The sequence below is a fragment of the Berghia stephanieae genome, chromosome 7, assembly GCF_034508935.2.
Source record: "Berghia stephanieae isolate SIO BIC M18660-M18661 chromosome 7, UCSD_Bste_1.3, whole genome shotgun sequence".
Taxonomy (NCBI): domain Eukaryota; kingdom Metazoa; phylum Mollusca; class Gastropoda; order Nudibranchia; family Aeolidiidae; genus Berghia; species Berghia stephanieae.
In genome coordinates, this window is record NC_088366.1 from 56,277,111 (window position 1) to 56,290,798 (window position 13,688).

The following is a 13,688-nucleotide window of genomic DNA, read 5'->3' on the forward strand; positions in this document are numbered from 1 at the left end:
TCTGACAGCTTGTCCACTGCGCTACGGAGCCACCTGACTGTTCATCACATTTAATAAGGTTTTTCTAAAACATTTTACCTTCGATGCAACTTCTATTTTCTGGTTTTATATTTCGATTTTTATTTTATTATTATTTTTATATAAATTTATTAACAAAAACATACTATAGATATCACAATATAACTATCGCCATGTCCAAATACAGAAACACAATATCGCTGATGAAATTGGGTGGGATGCGCATGCGTGACGGAGGTGCATAAAAATGATCCGTTAAGATACACCGTCAGCGGAGGTGCATAAAAACACTATGTAATAATAACTATCATCATTGGGTATTCTACGATGGACTACGGCACAGAGCCTATGACAATGACGGGGTCAGGGAGGGAGGTATATTTATATTCTCTAACTCTATGAGCTATGGGTAGGTATTAGGAGTAGAAGAAAGAGACAAAATAGGAAAAGAAACCACTCCCTTTTTCTATTCGTGTTTTTATGCACCTCCGTTGACGGTGTATCTTAACGGATCGCTTTTATACTATCTATACACTATACACCTCCGTCACACCTGCGCACCCCACCCAAATTCATCAGCGATATTGTGTTTCTGTATTTGGACATGGCGAAAGTTAAATTGTGACATCTGTGGGATGTTTTTGTTAATAAATTTACAAAATAATAATAATAATTTAAAAAATCGAAATATGAAACCAGAAAATAGAAGTTGCATTGAAGGTAAAATAATGTTTTAGAAAGACATTATTTAATGTGATGAACAGTGGACAACCTGTCAGACTCTAACCTTGAAAGTAACGGGTTCGATTCCCATTGTAGACATTTTTCTTGTTTTTTAAAATTTACTTATTTTTGTTTGCTTTTTTTCTTTTTTTTTTTTTTTCCAAAAACTTTTCATCATGTTCTTCAAAAACTTCGATTTTCATTTTCTAAAATTATTTATTTATTTGAGATCAGTATTTGTGTGCCATGTTTCTTTTTACTTTTGAGTTTTTAAATTATTGTTATTATTCTTTAATTTATTATCATTGTATAAACGTACATCGGTAATCACTATGCAGCGTGCTATACTACAATCTAAAACTATTTAAACCTCATGGACGTATGCAGTAACATTTTCATTAATTTACCATCACCGCCAACGGAGGTGCATAAAACCGGTGCGTTTTTGTACACCTCCAACGGAGGTGCATAAAAACGCCACCTTTTCTATTGCTTTACAGTTACTGCACTGACTGCACGGTTAGCAGCGTTTTGACACACACCAGCTCTGTCATCGGCATCGGCACTGGGAGTTGTTTTGTTTTTTTCTTTGGGCCACCTCTATTCGCAGTAGTACTGCAAATAGTGATTTCCTCTATTCACAGTAGTACTGCGAATAGTAGATAGCGTTTGTATTCGTTATTTGCAGTAGTACTGCGAATAGTAGATAGCGTTTGTATTCGTTATCGAAGTGGCAATTCGGACTCTAGTCTGAATAGTCTCCCATGGCTATTCGGACTCAAACTCTAATGTCGTGCACATACAGAGGGGAGGACGACACCACGTGGGCAGTAGGAAGAGGTATGGGCATGGGAGTGATAAAGAACTAGAAAAAGAGCTCGCCCATATCACACAGACTCAGTTTATATCCCTACTTTGGATTGTAGAAGGATTGTTGCCTGTCTCACACTATCAGAATATGTAATTTTATAATTATTTACTTTTGTCCTGATTTTATTTGGACATTCTTGTTTATGTTGTGAGATGGCCCTTAAAGAGGAAAAAAATACCCAAAATAAGGGATGCTTGTGCAGCTTTTATTCATGGCTGTATCTCGCTTAATAAGTGAGTTTAGGAAGTGAAATGTGGCAAATTTATGACATATATTTAACAGAGACTATGATGCACGCATCAGAACAATTCTAACTTGTATAGTTCTAGAACTTATGGCTATGGTCAACCATAATTTTGTAAAAATATTCATTCAAATTAATAATAATTTTGAACATTTTCGAAATGTAATTTTGTGAAAACCAAACATAAAAATGATAAGAAAGTTTGCAGCTCAGTTATTGTCAGCCTGATAGTGTTTAAATCATCATCAAATTCGTATGATAAATCAGCCACTCATTGTCATCTTTTCCATTTTCTCAACATTTCTTTTGGTGGTGTGTTGTCTTTCAGTGTCGGTCCTTACATCGTGTAGAGAGAAATAAAGATGGAAGGGTATTGTAAAATTGAAGTGGAAAACACTATAAAGCTTTCACATGAGGATTTCAGACATTTGAATGTCGGATTGGAAGATGTAAAGACAGAGAACCCCCTCCCATCACTTCCTACTCTTGAAGATCCAGTGGAAACTGAAACAACGGCAGAAAATTCATGCCAATCTTCTGATGTCAGTGTTAAATTTGAACTGATAGATGCTGAAAGTATACCAGAGTCTCATCCAAAGCCCATGCATGTCCATGTAAAACATGAAGATGAAGACATCAAGACAGATAACTCTTCCCATTTGACTGATGTCAATGTAAAACCTGAAGATGAAGACATCAAGGCAGAGAACTCTTCCTACCCCTGTTCACAATTCACTGATGTCAGCATTAAACTCGAAGATGAAGATTCACAGAACATTGATAGTAGAGATAAAGTTAATCTTGAAGACAAAATGACAACAGAGCTTTCATCTGTGACGTCATCACTTGGGACACAACTTCAGGTAAGATTATTTTCTTTTCCATTTTAGTGTGGTAAATGTAATTATAATGATGATAATGGAATTATATAGCAACAGTGCGGCTGTGTGGTCTTGTGGTATGACACTTGCTTTCGGATCAGAAAGTCCTGGGTTCGAGCCTCGCTTGGCGCATAGTTGAGTCTTTGGAAAGACTCTTTACTCACATTTTCTCACCGTACTCAGGTGTAAAATGAGTACCTGGCTGTTAACAGCGTTGTCTCTGTCCGAAAAATTGTAATATCGCCTAACAGCAACAGGCATCATGTCTCGTCCTACATGTTAAGTGTTGCTGTTGGCCAGGGACCCCTTGTAAAGCGCTTTGAGCACGTTTAGTGGATATTGCGCTATATAAAAGCTCTTTTTTTTTTTTTAACAGTGACAAAGACGACAATAATGATGATGATGATGATTATTAAGTAAAAATAACAATGATCGAAATCAGTCGTTATCATAAAAGAACACTGGAGTCACTTTTCCTTGTTCTGGTCTGTCTGACCAATTGATCGTCCTTATTGAAAATGTGAAATGAGGAATTGAGGGACCATGAAATGGAGGAATTGAGAATAATAGTATTCTTAATACAGCCAAGTTGTCTTGATTTTGTTTATAACAAGTTTTGTAATACCAGTAATTGTCCAACTGTGATATAAAATCTGTAACTTAATTGTATCTTTTCATTCCATTCTTTCTTTCCCAGGAACCCTGTAATGTCAACAAAGGTGATCGGAGTCATAAAACAATTTGTGAGGAGCCTGTCCCTTCTGATAGTTTGGGTTCAGAGGTCAAGCCTATGGTTTTGGAGACTACACAAGGTAATTGCGTGATATTTTTTGTTGCTTTTTTTTTTTAGCTTTTTTATATAGCGCAATATCCACTAAACGTGCTCAAAGCGCTTTACAAGGGGTCCCTGGTCAACAGCAACATTTAACATGTAGGACGGGACATGACGCCTGCTAGGCAATATTACAATTTTTCGGACAAAGACAACGCTGTTAACCCATTGCTGGCCGGGCATAATCTGAAAAAATGTCTCTCACAGACCATGCGAGGGGAGATAACTCTTTTCCAAATGTCATAGTACACTTCATTAAAAAATTCTTCTGTTTTTGTAATTAAATTGAAGCTTACATTCAATTTCACATTATTATTTATTTCTTCGAGCTTCGAGCAGCAACATTTACCCTGTTCCAGTGGGACACTATCAAGGCAGTGATGGCCTGAGGCTGTTACTGCGATATCGAACTAAAACAAGTAATTGGGGATGAAATGATAGGAGAGGTGTGGTGGAGATAGGCCAGGAGTGATAGCGATTCGGTACCGGATTTATAATTAAAGACTTCACGTATAGAGTGTGCCATCAACAATATGACATGCTGGCTTTGTCTTCTTCCTATAGCCACCAAATTGGAACCTTATTCCAATAAAATAGATATCATTATCACCAACAGCGGCAGCAGCAGCCATTGTCATAAATCTTTTAAATTTATTTATTTAATTATTTTTATCCATTCTAATTTTGTAGTGTGAACACTTTACTAATAGTATTTATCGTATTGCCGAATTATTTGACAATGGTTTGCGTAATGAAACTAACGAGATAAAGATGGTGTATCTTTTGATTTGTATGCTCAAAATTTGATATATTTCAGCATTTGGATGTTCTCAATCATAGCTAACCTATATTTTTGTTCTACTGATGCTGTAGATATTTAAAAATCAATAGTTGATGTTATTTATGCCTTCAAGGCATTTCTGTCAGTGGGGGATGATTTATCACTTCAATAGTTAATAGATGTTATAAGTTTTTGTTTCCTCGAGGTAATAGTTCTCTAATCAATTTTACAGATAACAAAGATGACGGCTGTGACCAGTCATTGAACAATGGAGACTTTCAAGTTGAAATTAATGTTGATGAAACTACAGACAGTTGTGTGGAATGGCACAAGCCTGGCACTGATGTCCAAACCAATCATGATAAATCTTTTGAGCAACTTTCTACAAATTATAATGGACCAGAAGCTGATTCTATTGAAATAGATGAGCCACAATTTGAAGAGAAATCTCATAATTCTTGTTACCAAAATGTTTCTACAAATTCAAACCACACCAGAGAAATACCATACCATTGTCAGACCTGTGGAAAAGCATTTTCCATAAAACGAGATTTACAGAGACACATCAAAACTCATACAGGAGAAAAACCATTCAAATGCCTGACCTGTGGAAAGACATATACTAAGTTTACATATTTAAAAAATCATATCAGAACTCATACCGGAGAAAGGCCATTCAGTTGTCAGACCTGTGGAAAAGCATTTATGACAAAACAAGTATTACAAAGACACACCACGACTCATACAGGAGAAAGACTGAGACCATTCACATGTCCGACCTGTGGAAAAGCATTTACTGAGATTTCAACTTTAAAACGACATATCAAAACTCACATAGGTGAAAGGCCATTCAAATGTCTGACCTGTGGAAAAGCATTTTTCACAAAACAAGGTTTACAGACACACATCAGAACTCATACAGGAGAAAGACCATTCAAATGTCTGACCTGTGGAAAGGCATTTAATACAAAAACTGATTTACAGACACACGTCAACAGAACTCATACAGGAGACAGACCATTCAATTGTCAGACCTGTGGAAAAGCATTTTCCATGAAACGAGATTTACAGAGACACATCAAAACTCATACAGGAGAAAGACCATTCAAATGTCTGACCTGTGGAAAGACATATACTACGATTTCACATTTAAAACATCATATCAGAACTCATACAGGTGAAAAGCCATTCAGTTGTCAGACCTGTGGAAAAGCATTTTTCTTAAAACATGCATTACAAGATCATATCAGAACTCATACAGGTGAAAAGCCATTTGATTGTCAGACCTGTGGAAAAGCATTTACTACGATTTCACATTTAAAACATCATATCAGAACTCATACAGGAGAAAGGCCAGTAAAATGTTTAACCTGTGGAAAAGCATTTATCACAAATAAAGAATTAGAAAGACACACCAAAACTCATACAGGAGAAAAACCATTCAAATGTCCGACCTGTGAAAAAGCATTTATCACAAATCAAGAGTTACAAAGACACACCAGAACTCATACAGGTGAAAGGCCATTCAATTGTCAGACCTGTGAAAAAGCATTTGTCACAAAACAACATTTACTGACACACATCAGAACTCATACAGGAGAAAGACCATTCAAATGTTCGACCTGTGGAAAGGCATTTACTCAGAATATAACTTTAAAAAGACACATAAAGACTCATACGGTGAAAAGCCATTCAGATGTCTGACCTGTGGAAAGGCATTTACTCAGAATATAACTTTAAAAAGACACATAAAGACTCGTATGGTGAAAAGCCATTCAGATATCTGACCTGTGGAAAGACATTTACTCAGAATGTAACTTTAAAAAGACACATAAAGACTCATACGGTGAAAAGCCATTCAGATGTCTGACCTGTGGAAAGACATTTATCACAAGGTACACATTTAAAACGACACATTAGAACTCATACTGGAGAAAAAAAATTTTAATGCCAACCTGTGGAAAGGCATTTATGGCAAAATAGATTTACAGAGACACATCAGAACTAATACAGATGAAAAATCTTAGACCTGTGAAAATGCATTGATCAAGAACATAGATTTATGATAATGTATCAGAGCCAAGGTCAAAAGGTGCCCGCCTGATACCAGTGTTAAGAAAATTTGATTTTTACTTAATTATGGGCTGTTTTCATTGGGTTAATGCTTGTAATCAATTGATAATATGAAGAAGAGATAAAATGAGATAGCTCAACATACTCTGTTCAACAGAATATGAAATAAACAACTTGAAAGTGAAATTTGAATGCTGTTTGGCATGTGCTTAACACGAGGTCAACGCACCACCTTTTTAGAAATCATGTAGAAATTAAATGTGATGTTTTAGCTCACGTGATTGAAATTTGACTAATAGAATAAAGTCAAAATTTACTTTTAACCTCAATTTCAGTATTTTACATATCTGATTAAGTTTCATATAGAGTTCTTAAAAAGTTGGTGTTGCTTGTGACCTTTGGTGTCATCAAACAAGCACAATACTAAGACTCGACATGAAACTTTAAAGCTCATGTTTAATGTTTATAAAATGTTTTATTATGAGAAAAAGCATAGATTTACTATCTGAATTCAAATCTTGGAGTAAATGTATACCGTTTTGCCGATATTGAGGTTTATTGGTTTTGGTGTCATTTGTCACAAGCAACACGGCATGTGTGAACACGTGGAAGTTTGTTTCGTTAAATGGCGATTCGCAATTTTGATCCACCCTTCTTACCAGTCTTTGAAGTGCAGCACTTTCATTTGCCTTTCCAGCGTGGCTCCAGGCAGAAAAGGTAAGTTGAACTTTGGTGTCATCGCTATTTTAAATTGTCACAAGCAACACTTGATATTGGATATTACAAAGTGCCACCAAAAAATTATGTTTTCAGCTGTTATTCTATTTACAAATATGATATTATGACATCTCACATAAGACTGTGATTTTGACACAATTAATTATTTCCTTGTAATTCTAATTTTTTATGTTTCAGTGTTGTATCAATCAAGAAAAATACAAAACTCAAGCTTTTGACGAATCCAGATAAAAGAAGGGTTGTCAAGAAATTTGATTTGATTTATTATTAACACACTAAATTACTACAAACTAGCAGATTTGAGCAGTAGGGCGGATGTTACCGTATGGTTACATGAATTCATTACCATGGCTGATATTTATCTAGTGTTTGTGTGACTTCTGGTACTTTTTGTGACCATTGGTGTCATTGGTTAAAATGTCACAGGTGACACTTAAATTTGAAGTTTCTAATGTATTTCTGTTTTCATGTTCTTCAAAGCTTGAAATGTCATTGAATTACATTTTAACAGGCTATATTACATGTGTTCAGTTGCTATTCTTGATTTATTGAGGCAAATTGCGTTCTAGTGCTGATTTTGACCAAAGTAATAGCAACAATGGTATTACTAATTTTTAAGTATATTTCCAATTTGAAAGTATTTAGTTTCTTGAAATATTATTGAATTTCATTTTAGAGTATGTTATTGTGCTTTTTTGACTGAAAATAATGATATATTATGGACGAAAGTGTGATTTGGTGTTGCTTGTGACATAAGTAATGGTGTCACCGGTCTTATGTCACAAGTCACATTCAGATGCTCTAATTTCCATGTATATTTCTAATTTTGAAGTCTTTGGTTTCTGAAATATTATTAAATTCCATATTTAACTGTGGTTATTACACTGGTTTGACTGAAATTAATGATATATTGTCGAAATTGCAATTTGGTATTGCTTGTGACATAAGTAATGTTGTCATCGGTCTAATGTCACAAGTGACACAATGTCTCTAAATAAGATATGCTTTGGTCACATTATTTCCCAACATTTTATTCCAAAAGTTTCTGAACTTGCTGGTAATAAGCATATGCAATATTGTTGTTGTTGTTAATGTACAAACATTTTTATGAAATAATATATTTGCATTCTATGTTGCTTGTGACCGATGACACCAAAAAGCAACATTTTCTCCAATAGTTGGTAATATTATTGTACTATGATTGTTATTGATTGTGTCTTTATGTCTATAACTTACTAAATAAAGTTTGATACTCAACAAAAATCATTTGGTTATTGAGTTTTTTGTCTCATTTTGGTGTCACTGGTCACAGGTGACATCAGCAACCTATAGGTATTGTTGACGATATTATGCTGCGTTAGACCTTAAAGTTATCTAAAGGGCCTTTGATTCTTAAAGTACAGGGTTTTTGCTACAGATATAGAAACATTAATGGACTATTATGTCACTTTTATTTTGAGAAAAAAAATTGGCACCTTTTGACCTTGGCTCATCATTCAGATAAAAGACGATTTAAATGTCTTAAAATTGAGCTTTTATATTTTGTTAAAAAATTAGTGGGGTTAAGTGGTCTAGTGGTATGACCCTCGCTTTCGGATCAGAAGGTCATGGGTTCAAGCCTCACTCGGCGCATAGTTGAGTCCTCAGAAAAGGCTCATTACTCACATTCTCTCACTGTACTCTGGTGTAAAATGAGTACCTGGCTGTTAACATTAACAGTGTTGTCTCTGTCCAAAAAGAATTGTAATATCGCCTAACAGGCGTCATGTTCCGTCCTACCTGCTGTTAAGTGTTGTTGTTGGCCAGGGACCCCTCTGACCTTTTTGAAAGCAATATGGAATACAGCAAACTCATGTTGGTGAATAGTTATCTATACTATGTCTGACCTGTTGAAAGGAATTTATCGGCAATGTACAGGCATGTCTCCATAACCCAAACACTTCCATTCCCACCAATTTGTCCGGATTATGGAAAAAAAATTTAGCTTTTTATATAGCACAATATCCACTAAACGTGCTCAAAGTACTTTACAAGGGGTCCCTGACCAACAGCAACACGTAACATTAACATGTAGAACGAGACATGATGCCTGTTAGGCGATACTACAACAGCCAGGTACTCATTTTACACCTGAGTATGGTGAGAGAATGTGAGTAAAGAACCTTTTCCAAGGACTCAACTATGCGCCGAGCAAGGCTCAAACCCAGGACCTTCCGATCCAAAAGCAAGTGTCATCCCACTACTAGACCACATAGCCGTACGAAAAGAGACATCTGGATAGTGGAATCAGTACCTAAAGTAGCATATGACGTTTTGACTTCAGCCTTTGGTAATCTAAGCCATCATTGTAGCAAACAACAAAAGGACTATACTGCTTTCACTTTCATCACTTGCTACATTGGCCAATGATTAAAACACTGTTTTCTTAAAATTAAAATTGTTTTTACTTATGTATTTTTTTTTTTTTTAATTTCTCGTTCAAGAACCCTTGAAATTTTCAGATTGTCATTTTAGGATGGTCGTTTGTTTAAATGATGATTTCTCTTTTTACTTATGATGGTGTCTCTACTCTTCTCTTTCCTGAAGACGCTGACATGTTTAAGTTACAGAGAAATTAAATTATGTAACTTGATTAGGATATTGCTTTTTCTTAATGAGCAACTGAGGCAAGCGAAATGGTGAGAAAAGATTCATAATCTACAAGGATGATTAGAAAGTAGGAGCGTTAAACGGCAGCAAGATCAAATGCCCATCAAAGTTTTAACTTTACCTCAATTGAAAACAATTCTAGCCTTTATTTATATGCCCAGATGACCTCAATATCCTGGGTGGGGTTCCTGACCTCCCATAGCGGGCAGGGAAGTACATACTGTGTCTTCTATCCCCTTATATCTGTTTCCCAACATGCTTTCTGTCTTTGTCTTGGAATGAGATTACTTGGTTTTGTTCTGGCCCTGACTGGGAGGGAAATAGTCAAATGCATAGTTATTGTTTTGGGAGATTATATTTTTTTCCTTGTAAATCATCTCTCTGTTATGTTATCAAATGCCCACCAAAGTTTTAACTCAATTGAAAACAATTCTAGCCTTTATGTATATGCCCAGATGACCTCAATATCCTGGGTGGGGTTCCTGACCTCCCATAGCGGGCAGGGAAGTACATACTGTGTCTTCTATCCCCTTATATCTGTTTCCCAACATGCTTTCTGTCTTTGTCTTGGAATGAGATTACTTGGTTTTGTTCTGGCCCTGGCTGGGAGGGAAACAGTCAAATGCATAGTTATTGTTTTGGGATATTATATTTTTTTCCTTGTAAATCAAATCATCTCTCTGTTATGTATTAATATATTTGTTATTTGTATAATGTGTAAGCATTTGAGTGTATTCCTCTTTGTTGGATTTTGTGCTTGTATCCGGATGAGACTTATAGGTGATCTCAAACTAAGTACATTGGTGGTATGCTCTTGGAATCTACAGCTGATCCCTATTTGTTCCCAGTTCCCCTTTGTCTTACTTTCTCTTGGGTTGATTTAATTGTAATTCTATAACTTTTTACTATCCCATTTTATTCCTTTGTACTGGCGCTGATATAACCTAAATGTGTTGCAAGCGTCGTAAAACCCTTAAAAACAAAACAACCTCAATATCAAGCGACAGAACTGGTGTCTCTGGAATTGTGTAAACTGACTAGTCACACATGATTGACACATTTTAATTTAATAACTACACACACAAGGTCATGCATAGCTGGAAAATCAACACAACCACAGGACACTCAATCAGCTTCCGAGTTGAAAAAAAAAAAACCTTCATACACGAAAACAGACTATTTTTTTTTTTTAACGGGTTTCAAATAGAAAATGAAAATTTCTAAACAGCAGACTTTAGTGGTGTAAGAGATGTCAAGACTCAGCTGACACTGACAACAGGGTAAAAAATATGCAAAATTATTGAAAGATACAATTGGAAAATGAAGTATCACTTAGGAAATATTCTAGAGAGATAACAAAAGATTTTATAAAAGTTGAAAATAGAACATTTATTCAAGATGACAATGAATTCCTAGTGCGCTATGGTAGAATTAAAGAAATTACAAAATTTGTAAATCATATGTTAAAACAATATTATATGCAGAAACACAAATGCTGGCCTGGCATGACAACATCATTCATCTGATGAAATGTGGATAAAAATTGTGGGTGACCATGGGAAACTGTCCATGAATTTCACACTTGAAGTTGTAAATATTGACAAACCAAATGCATAACAAAACACAATAGTGATTGCGATGGCTGCAGTTAGAGACACACATCTGGGTGGGGATCCTGACCTCCCATAGCGGGCAGGGAGGTACATACTATGTCTTCTATCCCCCTATGTCTGTTTTCCAATCCAGCATGCTTTCTGTCTTTGTCTTGAAATGAGATTACTTGGTTTTGTCCTGGCCCTGGCCGGATACCTTGGCTGGGAGGGAAACAGTCAAATGTATAGTTAGTTTTGGGAGATGATATTTTTTTCCTTGTAAATCTCTCTGTTATGTACTTTATTATGTTTTATTTATGTATTATATATGATTTGTTAACATTTGAGTGTATTCCTCTTAGTGGGGACCTGTGCTTGTTTCTGGATGAGACTTTTAGGTGATCTCTATTTAAGTACACTGATGGTGTGCTCTTGGAATCTACATCTGTTCCCTTTCGAACCAATTCCCCTTTGTCTGTCTTATTCTTGGATGCTTTAATTGTAATTCTTGAACTTTTTACTATCCCATTTTTTCCCTTTTTACTGGCGCTGATATGACCTTAATGTGTTGCAAGCGCCGTAAAACCCTTAAAAACAAACAAAAAAACAGAGACACGCATGAAAACATAGTCCGATTTCTGGAGGGTGAATTGGGTCATGATCTTGCTTCCCTTTAAACCCACACATGGAGAGACAAATCATTGAGGCTTTTTATAAATGGAGACTACGAGGTCCTATCGCCACTGGTTTAGATAAGTTCTTAAAAACCATAGAATTACACCACAAGCCTATAAGAGCAGATCATTTTATAGCCAATCACTGCCACAAGTATCTTCACCCCAAAGTTTACAAAGAACTTACACAATCAGTAGTAAATATCAGAAAATCCTGCACACGTGAACCCACTCTTACTGACCACGTCCACTCAATAGAACTTTCTTCCAATCTCATTAATGAGTCTTTTCGTCAAGTTCACAGTGAAATCTCACATGCTAAACACATTGACTTGACCAAAACTCTATATTCGATCTATCCAGGCAAGAATAGACACATATATGACAGAATGCAGACGACAGTTCCCCAGGACATCCATTTTAAAGCAACTCATACTGCAACACCATTGTATATCATTTATGCAAACTATAACTTTGGCCTTGGATTATTAGTGGAGAGCAAGGCACTGAACGCAGTCACCAAGCTACGGCGCATCTCAAGTTAAGGGTGCATGGCATTGTAAATGAGATCGAAAAACTTGTCACCTCGTACAAGTGTCACCAATTTTACGCAGACAATCAAAACAAAATGATTTTATTCACTCAAATCCGATGGTGATTCGAAGATCTGTTTATGAACTAATGATGATTTTGTTACATTTCCTTTTCGTGAAAAAAAATGAAATATGACCCTATGAAAGTTTGTAACATTTCTATGGCATAATGAACAAGACTGTATTTTTTGACACCAGTAAAGAAAATTGAATGTCATGAAAAAAAAATGTTAAAGATATGAGCCGTGGTGTGTATGTTGGACATGTGTTTTATCCTGTTAATCCTACCTATTTAAAAACATATGTCGAGCCTAAATTAAACAATTCATTTTGAAATAATTACTTACATTTTCTTTTTTGGATTATCCTAAAGTACACCACATCTTAAGATCGATTGTAATAATTAAACTACTTGAGCTTTTGACTCAATACTTTTATGTGTGAAAATGTCAGACTTTTTTTGTATACATCTGTTTAAAAAAAAAAAAAAAAAAGCAACTTTGCAATATGCCTATCATGTGTATAATGTTTTATTACAATTTAGTAAAAATAAATAATATGAGAAACCCAGAGCAAAATCTTCATGCTGGGTGGGGTTCCTGGCCTCCTGGCCTCCCATAGTTGACAGAGTGGCACTTACTGTGTCTTCTTCCCCCTTATACATATCTGTTTTCCAATTTGCTTTCTGTCTTTGTCTTGGAATGAGATTCCTAAGTTTTGCATTGGCCCTGGCTGTAGTGCTTGGCTAGGAGGGAAACAGTCAAATGCATAGTTATTATCTTGACAGGTGATATTTTTTGTCTTGTAAATCATCTCTCTGTTATGTATTATTACATTTGTTATTTTGAATGTATAATGTAAGCATTTGAGTGTATTCCTCTTAGTGGGATCTTGTGCTGGTGTCTGGGTGAGACTTTTAAGTGATCTCAAACTAAGTACATTGATGTTGTGCTCTTGGAATCTACATATGTTCCCTATTTGAACAATTCGAACCAGTTCCCCTTTTTCTTACTTTTTCC

At 35.5% G+C, this 13,688-nt stretch overlaps 1 protein-coding gene across 1 annotated transcript in view; it reads left to right on the forward strand.

The window, feature by feature from the left end:
* LOC144977531 (uncharacterized) overlaps positions 1-13,119 on the forward strand; it is a 13,791-nt gene extending 672 nt beyond the window's left edge. Inside the window, exons 2-5 of the mRNA XM_078922845.1 lie at positions 2,185-2,719; positions 3,435-3,549; positions 4,583-8,837; positions 9,277-13,119. Of these exons, the coding sequence (XP_078778971.1) occupies positions 2,219-2,719; positions 3,435-3,549; positions 4,583-6,054 (2,088 nt within the window). The 5' untranslated portion in view covers positions 2,185-2,218 and the 3' untranslated portion in view covers positions 6,055-8,837; positions 9,277-13,119. The remainder of the gene's footprint in view (positions 1-2,184; positions 2,720-3,434; positions 3,550-4,582; positions 8,838-9,276) is intronic.
* The last annotated feature ends 569 nt before the right edge of the window (positions 13,120-13,688 follow it).